Source organism: Corvus brachyrhynchos, unplaced genomic scaffold, assembly GCF_000691975.1.
Source record: "Corvus brachyrhynchos isolate BGI_N302 unplaced genomic scaffold, ASM69197v1 scaffold106, whole genome shotgun sequence".
In the NCBI taxonomy this organism is placed as follows: Eukaryota; Metazoa; Chordata; class Aves; order Passeriformes; family Corvidae; genus Corvus; species Corvus brachyrhynchos.
This window is the reverse complement of record NW_008238834.1, coordinates 231,125-240,875: the sequence shown is the minus strand read 5'-3', so window position 1 is coordinate 240,875 and position 9,751 is coordinate 231,125. Positions and strand designations below refer to the sequence as shown.

The 9,751-nt window shown below is 40.1% G+C and overlaps 1 protein-coding gene across 1 annotated transcript in view; it reads right to left on the bottom strand.

Moving 5' to 3' along the window:
• The window catches only part of CDH2 (cadherin 2), a 115,033-nt gene that overhangs the window by 18,305 nt on the left and 86,977 nt on the right, over positions 1-9,751 (bottom strand). Inside the window, exons 9-14 of the mRNA XM_017738223.1 lie at positions 9,255-9,440; positions 7,182-7,438; positions 5,732-5,874; positions 4,290-4,523; positions 3,737-3,970; positions 2,373-2,512 (exon numbers count right to left, since the gene is read on the bottom strand). Coding sequence (XP_017593712.1) covers positions 2,373-2,512; positions 3,737-3,970; positions 4,290-4,523; positions 5,732-5,874; positions 7,182-7,438; positions 9,255-9,440 — 1,194 coding nt within the window. The remainder of the gene's footprint in view (positions 1-2,372; positions 2,513-3,736; positions 3,971-4,289; positions 4,524-5,731; positions 5,875-7,181; positions 7,439-9,254; positions 9,441-9,751) is intronic.

Genomic DNA, 9,751 nt, shown 5'->3' with positions numbered 1-9,751 from the left:
GGAGATGAGCATGGCCAGGAGGGAACCAAGAAGAAACAAGCCTAGGAATTATTATCATCTAGTTAAGCACAGGCAGAATTTAGATTTTACAAAATGCCAAACCAAAATAATGTAAAATAATCTCCCTGAAAAGCAAGACAGAATTTATCTACAATCATCCATTGTAGACAGAAAAATAAGCTGAAAAGTTTATGCTCTCTCTTCATCCATTCTGCATAGGAACAAATTCCTAGCTTCGAAGCTATGGAGAACCTACCCCCATTTTGCCTAGTACTGGTGTAAAACCAGCTACTATAGAAGTGATCATAAAAGCTTGTTATACTTTGTAGGAGCTGCTCTTTTCCTGACATGTTTTCTACATTTGGAGTGTGAAAGGGTGTTTTAGACCCCCAGAGACTGGCCTGCTGTCAATGGATCAAAAAAGGGACCCATACACCCGAACCAAGTGGCTGGCAGTGGAGATAACTAAATCGCAATAGTGGCTTTAACATTCGTCTTAAGAACGAAATAAGGGGTTTTGTGACTAAAAATCATTCAATCTTTTGCAAAGCCCTCAAAATTATCTATATCTAGATGCCTTCTACGCCCACTGTGAGAGGAAATGGCCCTAATTTCACGTTTCTTACTATTTTACTGCTAGTCCACCCGTCGGCAGTTTTCCTTTCACTGCGTGCAGCACATTCATTCACTGCCAGTGAAAGGCTGTGATTACGGACGGTTTACGTCGCGCTAATCTCTGCGGCACTCGCAGGATGCTGCCTCCTGCCACACCACCCTAACTGCTCCTCTCACAAAGGCAGCACTGCCAACTGGAGTGGAGCACAGCACAAGATGGGCAGAGGAGAGACTTCAGAACCAGTCCCATTTTACACTCGTTGTCCACTGTTACAATGGTGAACGTTTCTGATCTGCAGCGCAATCTCTCCCTACGCTACCCCACCATCACCTATGACTTCCCAATGGACTATACTCAGAGAACCTCACTCACTCTGTCCTGAGGGTTATGTGGACAGTAATTAAAATCAAAGTTCCATGACAATTGCTGAACTGAGCCTCCAGAGAATTCAGGACGAACAAGAGCTGGGGATATGTGAACTGAAAAATTACTTCTCACAGGACTGAGTTTTCCTAATTTTCTTTTAAGCTTGTAACTTTTCTGTACAATAACAGATGCACAAACAGGATGCAGTTCTTGTAGTCAAACTATGTACAAACAACTGGAATACATGCATAGACTCAAAGGGTTGTTTTCACTTTATTTAACAACATAAGCAATTTTCCAAAACTGCATAAACTGAAGTTTCCTTTGAAAACTGCCTAAGAAGAACATTATGCAGAAAAGCCAGGAAGTAGGAACAGTACTTGGGGAAATGCAGGAAGCATGGAAATTAGTAAGGGGAACACAAATTTCAGACAAACAAACAAACGAGCAGAAGGAAACTATAAAAGTCTGCACCAGTAAAGGGAGACACTTTTCAGATAACTCAAGTGCCAGATGACTGGGACTGGGGATGTGTGGAAGAATTGCACTTAATTTTTCAAGGCTTTTAACTGGAAAATTTCTTAGACTCTATTATATGCACTGTTCTCTTTGTAATTACTACACTTCTACTATTAATACTGTGCATAAATCTGCTGTTTGTCATGTTCATAAAGCACTTAATAAATGTCCTCTGAAGGAAGGAAATCACACTGCTTGAAAATCCACTAACTTGGAGAGAGAGAGGGAAAAAGAAGCTATTCTTAGCATATGCACATCACTCCTAGTCCTCTGACATATCAGCAGTGGTTCAACCAGAGGCGACATGAGAGTAAATGCATATGGCACCTGCCTGGAAAGGTATTTGAATAAACACAGATGTGCCCTGACAGCTACTTGAAACCTAAATGCTTTCCAAGCTTGAAATCCCAGTGGTGGCAAATCTATCAATAGCCAACATCACTACGTATCACCCACCACCAAGAAAGGGTCATACTTGGTTTAGGTGGTATTAGGCACCCTGCACTTGTGTTTCTGTACAACAATTTCCCAGACAAAGAGTGAGGAAAGTTTACAGACAGCAGTGAGAGTGGATGCAAACTTTAATTTAAATATAACAGCCTTAGCTGGAATCTGGTCAGAATGCTTTTACTGCAAGAGGACAAGATACAGTTTTTACACATCCAAATGGCAAGCAATTGGTATATCTGGAACTGCAAAAAAACCTCAATGAAAAAGCAGTGTTTTATTTAAAGCTTTGAAAACCTCACTTATTGCCTTCACTATTTAACGTAAAAATTAGCTACCTACCATAGTGTTTCAATGTAAACAAAATAGGTAAGTGAAGTAAGAAGTGTAAATCTATACATAAAACCCATTAATCTTTCCTCACCTGATCTTCCTCTCCACCCCCTTCTTCATCGTATTTCAGAATGTTGTCCCTCACATCATCTTCAGGATCAATCAAGAGCTGCTTTGCCTGACGCTCTTTATCACGGCGTTTCATCCATACCACGAACATTAAAACTAAAACTGTAATGCAAAAATGGAAGAGACAAAACCACATCTTGATTCTGAAACACAGCCATGGAAAATCGTAGAAATTTGACGTCAAGATTTTAAAAGAAAAAAAACCCAAAGAAGCAGTAAAGTTGAGATTTGACCGTTCTTGATAACGTACAGGTTTTTTTAAAGTGAAAAAACCTGGCAGAAGGCAGCTTAAGCAAGATATGTTTAAACTCAGACCTCTATAGGCAATTTGGTCTGGAAATCAATCACATATTCAAGGTTGTAAGGAACAAATCCATTCCACATCTGCAAAATACACTTGTCATGAAAAGAATTAAGGAAGACTATGCTTCATAAATCACTAGATTCAGAAAGAAACCTCTCCTTCAATAAAGTTCTTTTAGTTTCATACCTAGCATTTAAAAAATATCTTGTATCATGAAAACAATTGTACCGTGTCCTGGTATAGAACTGTGTGCTTAGCCAGGCTCAATTTTTTTTTTTTTTTAAATTACTTGTTTCCATAATTTTCTGTGTTCTAGACTGGTGCATAGTGTACTATGAACAGGCTAATGGCTCCTTGCATTCCACCAGATTAGGGAATCAGTTAAGTATAATGTGTAGGAGATCTAGCATCTAATTTACTACTGGACAGACACTTATGATTTTTAGTCATTTTCCTTGCTGAATGCACTTGACACAAAGTAGAATACTAGTACAGCTTTATGCTTAAACACCATTGTTCCTGCATAACTGCCTTTCCTGTCAGGCCTCATGTGAAGGGCTGTGATGTATTACTTTCCAACAGCCTACTTGCATTAATCTGAAGCACAACAGTAGTAACATCAGAGCACTCCTTAAAAGCACTGTTACCCGCTGTGGGTGGCACCAAATTACACAATACTGGCAGCACAAGAGAGATTAGATGTCTGGGGACTAATCACATCTTCAACCTGGTCACTCACTGACGTATCATTCCAAGTGTCCATGCGTATAAATGGAAAATCTCTTTGACAAACCCACTGCAGTGCTTGACTGCCGAACAGGTGCTAGCTGTACTCTGTCGGAATCTAAATCCTGTACTATCAAGGAAGTTTTCATACTTGTTCAGAACACTAAACCATGCAGGAGCAATTCCTGGACCTGAGCCTTTAATAACTCCCATCTTTGTCAAGGTACCTGATACTAAAGCGTAATACTGTACTTGCAAGAGTAAAGGAGTTAGAATTAAGAGAGCTATCTACTCACTGAGCAAGATGATGATACAAAGCAGAATTGCAATGATGGCACCAGTGCCCAGCCCTGCACCAACAATCCGGTCAACATCAGTGCAGTCTCCGTTTAAGTCACACTGGCAAACTTTCACCTTCAGCAAGGAAGTGCTGGATGCATGTGGATTTCCAGAATCTGTAATAACTATGGGCACGTCGTAGATACCGGCCTCCAGGAACCGGATTCTTAAGGAGAGCTGGGCGTGATCGCCTGTGTGTGAAAATAAGGTGCTGGTTAAAAAGTAATGTATTGCTCACATGGGCTTAAAACAGCATTGGCAAAAATAGCTCATGTTTGAGCTCTGTGTTAACTTGTTGCTCAAACCGCTATGTGACACTCAGGGTAACAGACTTCCTGACTGCTGTGAACATCTTTTCTTTCTTAAAATTTCTTGTTCTCTGGGGAGCTTACACCAAGGTGATTTCTTGTTCGTATTAACCCAATTCATGTATGTTGTGAAATAATACCAAAGAGAAAACATTTGCGGAAGTTTCTTTAAAACTATTAAGATTTCCATAATGTTAATTACCACTAATCCGAACAATGGTCCAATTCCTCTTAATACTAGCAGGTGTGTCAGGCAGCTCAAAGGCAAACGGGCCTGCATTTGGATCTATGTCAGGGTCTACAGCAGTGATGTTAATAGCATTAGGCTGCAGTGTTTCACACGTTGTGGCTTCTTTTGGATGCACTTGGGGGGCATTATCATTGATGTCCAGCAGGTATATCTGAAGTGTGCCAGTTCCACTCATTGGGGGTATTCCTTAAAGAAAAGGAAATAGTATTAAGCCTGTTTCCAGTTGCAAAGTTATTTAAATCAAGCTGTATGAACACTTTTATACATTTACCTCAGTTTTGGGATTCTGTCTTTACAAAACCAATCTAACACTGTTACTGCTCCTGCTAACACACTAGTTCTTACGTAGTCTGTTCTTGGAAAAATGGCCCTACTCAGCAAAATTCAGGAAATAACTGCAGATCCACTGATCAGGGACTCATCCACTTCACTGACCAGACAGATAGTCAATATCCATAGATAGTCCACACCAAAGGCTTCAAAGAAGAAGGTGCAAAATTGGGATAGTTTGTCCTCTGGACAAATTATTTTCTAACTTTGAAGACTTAAGATCACCCTTTACCATAAATGTGCTGTTTAAATTATTTCTAATACTGACTTTCAGCATGCTATTTCTAGACATTCCTTTTTTTCCTGCTATCCCTATCGAATGTGTAATGCTTCCATAAACCTTGTTGGAATCACCCATTTATGTGATGATTTGGCACGGAATGTTTCAGCATAACTCACAATGGTTCTCATTCCACCTTCCATAATCTTCCAGTTCCATTTATGTTTCTTCTCCAGAACAGAGCCAAAGTATAGAAACAGCTGATCCAGCTTCCAGTTCAGAAAATTTTACCATGTCTTCTTTCCAATGCAAAGAGCCCCAGTATTCCAGTTTTCCCTTCTAATGGGAGAATATTCCCAACTGCACCTGTCCATCTTTCTGCTATCAGCTATCAACAGTACAGCACTCCAGCTGAAACCAAAGGACTCATTTCTGAGCAGTGTTAATTGCCATTAACAAACTGACAACAAAGAGATACTTTTCCCTCTGCACTGCTGCAGCCTGAATGTGGGAAAATACAAAGCCCCTCCACCAACACATCATTCCCCATAAAGCACATTCACGCTGTGCATTCACTCAACCTACCACCCTCCCATGCAGGTTTTTTTTCAATTTTCTGTCAACTCAACTAATGTCACCAAGCCAGTGTTTTTCGACAAACTCAGAGAACTATTTTTCAGCCATTTCCCAAGTAGCTGGGAAATTATACACAGTCTGATAGTAACACAGATTTCCAACGGGATGTATTCTAAGCATACCCTGTTTTCTGCCCCAGTAAAACTGAGTGCCATTCAACCAAAAAGAAGAAAGCTTTTTGAAAAAAATATACAATGTTGATACATACCATTATCAGAAGCAAGAAACGTTGCATTATACATATTGTTTTGCACATATATTGACTCTCTGTCCAAAACAGCTGTAGTAGTTATTTGTCCATTAACAGGGTCAATTTTCAGCCAGTTTGCAGGATCAGAAAGTTTTGAGTACCTGTGTATTTAATAATAAGTTGTGTTATTTATCCACCAACATAAATATTGACAACAAAGGCAATATTAGTATTTTAATTTGTATTCTGAACACATTTTTGGAATTTTAAGATAGCATTTTTAAAATTTCCATTTATCAATGGAAATACGTATTAAAATCAGTCCTGCATTTCAATTCGTGAAGTGCCTTGCCCTGTAAGTTACCACATAATTGGAGGGAATCATGCAATTACCATAGACTATACAACATTAATACTCAGACTAAATTAAAATATTCAGTCAAGATCCTTCTTGGTTTTTCTACACCTACAGAGCTGTTCATACTAAGGTTCATCTTGTCAGAGTGCTGAGAGCAGGAGAGGTAAAAAATGGATAGTGTTACAGTTGCACTAACTCACATTGTTCTAGCACTTCAGTATCACTTCACTTTCAGAGACTCTGGTTTTACTGCATGCTTCTCATCTTAATTTAAAAGAGAAGTGTCTTTCAAAACCATTCTATCTGATAAATTTTCCCTTTGACATTAATCAAGTGCAAGCTATCTTAGCACTGAAATCCTCATGCTGTCATTTCTACGATGGTTATGTTCACAAATGAGCAAAATATCACAAACAGCTAACCAAGAATCAAGAGAAAATAAAATTGCAATGATCTTGATTTTGGAAGGAAAGACAGAACCTAAGTTCTGGAGTTTCTTCTACATGAGCTAAAAGGAAAAAAAAATGCGGGATAAGGTGAGTCCTCACCCATGGCCAGTCAACATCTTAGCTTTGCAGATAATGACCGTGACTTATACAAGGCATGTTCATGTAGCAAAGTTTCAGGCATAAGAAAAATTATGATCAAATTATGATCATAGCTATCAGTACAAGAGTTCACAGACAGACAACAGGACTACTTTGAACTGCTGGAGAAAAAATTAGAAGAGAACCCTTCAGATTTCATCAACAATCTGATTTTCCTGCCATGTGAAAATTACTGGTGAATTTAAATTGCAAATGATCTTAGTTCACAGAAGCATGTGTCTGCTCTGACTGAATTTGCTGGGATGGAACATATACTTTACAACAGATGCATAACTGCCTTCTACCTTGATGAAACAGGACTTAGGATGAGAAAATTACACAGCTATGAATACTGGTCAGTTCACCCTCTCTACAGCCAAAAATCCCTTTGGAGAGAGCTGCACAAAAGCCACAGGATGTGTTGGGATAGCTGTGTGCTACAGTAAATGCAGTCATTCCACATGCCATCTCTTTGCTCCCCACCCACTCCATAACACAGACATAGCAAAATGTTTATATAGACCTTAGAGACGTTTGCTGCATGTAACGATCGGGGTCCTGAGCAGTGAAAGTTGTCAACATGCTACCAGCAAGTAGCCCCTCTTCCTGACGCACGAGCTTGGGGTTTGGAACAAAATATGGGCTCTCATTCACATCAATGACCGTAATGGACACAGTTGCTGTTGACTGAGGAGGATGCTGAATCCCCTTAGCCAAAGGCACTTGATTTTCTGCAGCTACGGTAAGTACAAACATCCTGTTGGTCTCGAAGTCAATAGGCTGGGAAGAGCAAAGAGTGGGAAGTGTTAACGTTTATTCACAGCAGCAACGGACACACAGTAACATTTTAAATTTAAAGCACATTTTTGAAGATTACTTGTACTGCTTTTCTCAAAAATGAGTATGGAGTCTGAAGAGAACACAGTATCATCACCTCAACATGAGCCTGTGGGCTGGGGTTTTGCTTAGCAGCAGCAGTTTTGAAGTCAGAAGAGCTAGAAACCTTGTCATTCCTAGATTTAACTTGCTCTGGTACTGCCATTAGAGACAAATGAGGAAACAAATAGTGGAATCACAAAATGATGAAGAAGCTCCTAGCTTTGTGCCAGGCACTCACATGTGCCTCCTGATGCTCTCTCCTGGGGAGAGAAAAGCTGCCTCTTTCTGTTACGAGGATTAAAGTTTCCTTCAAACAAGTTCACGACCACAGCTATTCCCGTAGATTAGAGATTCTCATGCCCTTAACACCTTACTAGAAATACTCCTGGTAATCCCAGCCAACCTCATGTCTGGTATACTTATAGCTCCCATCTTCCCAGTGCAGACAACTTTCAGTTTGGAGATTTCCTCACTGAGCCAGAAGTCCAGTTTAAGAAAAAGTAAAAACAGTTTGAGTCTAGAATTCCTCTGTCGTGCTGCATAGGGTTGAGGAATTCCTGGACACAGGATTTGCCTTTGCACTATGCACTGTACTATTCACACACATCCCAGACTGAAGAAACCTTGTACCTTACAGGGGCATTTGGCACGTGACAGTATGAAATAAGTGACAAGAGACAATCTAATCTTCATTACAGGTTGACAGATCAACTCATTGCACTGCCAATAAAAACTGTAGGCATGTTTCCAACTTTTCCCATGTCTGGGCACTTAAAGGAGTGCTAAAAAGCACAGACACTCACATAATTCTTCCTGGAAGACTGCAATATAACAATTGGCACCTCTGGGGAAGAGCAGTTATAAACCAGAGACAGTTCTTAAAAAAACCCAATGTGAATTACCATTAATGCCATAGGTGGGTTGTATCTTTCTGTCACCTAGATACTGGGAGGATTAAAATCAAACAAACCGAAACAAAACAAAGCAAAAAAGAAAAAAAAAAGTAAAACTAAAAGTGAATTTTTTAATTTCCAAATGGGAATACTGGCATCACATGTTTGACTTTGAAATCCATCAGCCAAAACGAGAGCAGGCCAACTCAGAGAAGAGACACTTATCAGAGGGTCATGAGCAAAGGTGGCTACTGCCTGGCAGGTTTAATTATAGAACCACATTGTTATTATCACTTGCAGTAAGTCATCCCTCAACACAGAGCTGTGTTGGTTAGAGAATGAAGATAGACAGGTTATTCCATAAAAGGTATTTAAACGAGGTTTTAAAAATAGCCAGTCTTTAAACGTCTCTTGTGGAAGTACCCTCCCACCTATCATTTTTGCCTCTCTGATTGTGCTTTGACTGCCTATATCTGTTCCTTAATGGAACATCTTGACATAAAATGTGCAGACAACATGCGTGACTACTAATTGAGGAGAAGTTGTTCCTTCAGACTAGCAAAAAATACTAAGCAGTCATTTTTTCACAGAGCAATTTCTATCTTTTGGCAAATAAAGCTTCACGATTTTTAATTTTCAACAGCCTTGCCTGATTTTTAAATCAGATGGAATACTATTGATAGCATAAGAAGGTAACAGAAGAAGAGACAGATTGCTAAATTCCAGAATTCACGATGGCCTCAGGAATTCACATATCCCCCCATTCAGTGTTCTCCCACTTCCTCCATCTCTGCTGAACTGTCTGGAACGCAAGCACGCCTTACCTTTACGACAGTCACCAGCCCATCGTTGCTGTTGGGATCGGTCAGGATGGTGAAGCGGCCCGTCGGGTCTCCTCCAGTCATTCGGTACATGGCATTCCACGCTGGCGTGTGGGGCTGGTCTTTGTCTGTTACCGTCAGGTTCGCTACAATCACATCCACCCTGTTCTCCGGTACTTCCCCGTAGAACTGCAAAAGCCACACAAACACTTCACTCGTCTGGAGAAGCATGCAAGAGCCACAGCATGCTGAGCATTCATCAAAGCCCGCCTCTCTTCTCTGGAATTCCGACAATTTGTCTAATGAAGTTTACCTGAGGCCACCCAGAGAACCAATGGCTTGATTCCCTTGTCAGCTTTTGCCTTTTGGCCAAAAGCAGAACACTGTATGTAAGGGATATATATTCTGCATGTATTTTAATTCTGCCTGCCAGTACAGTATTTAATAAGTAATAAATATTTACTGTCTGTGAATATAATGAGAAAAACAGAGAATGGTTA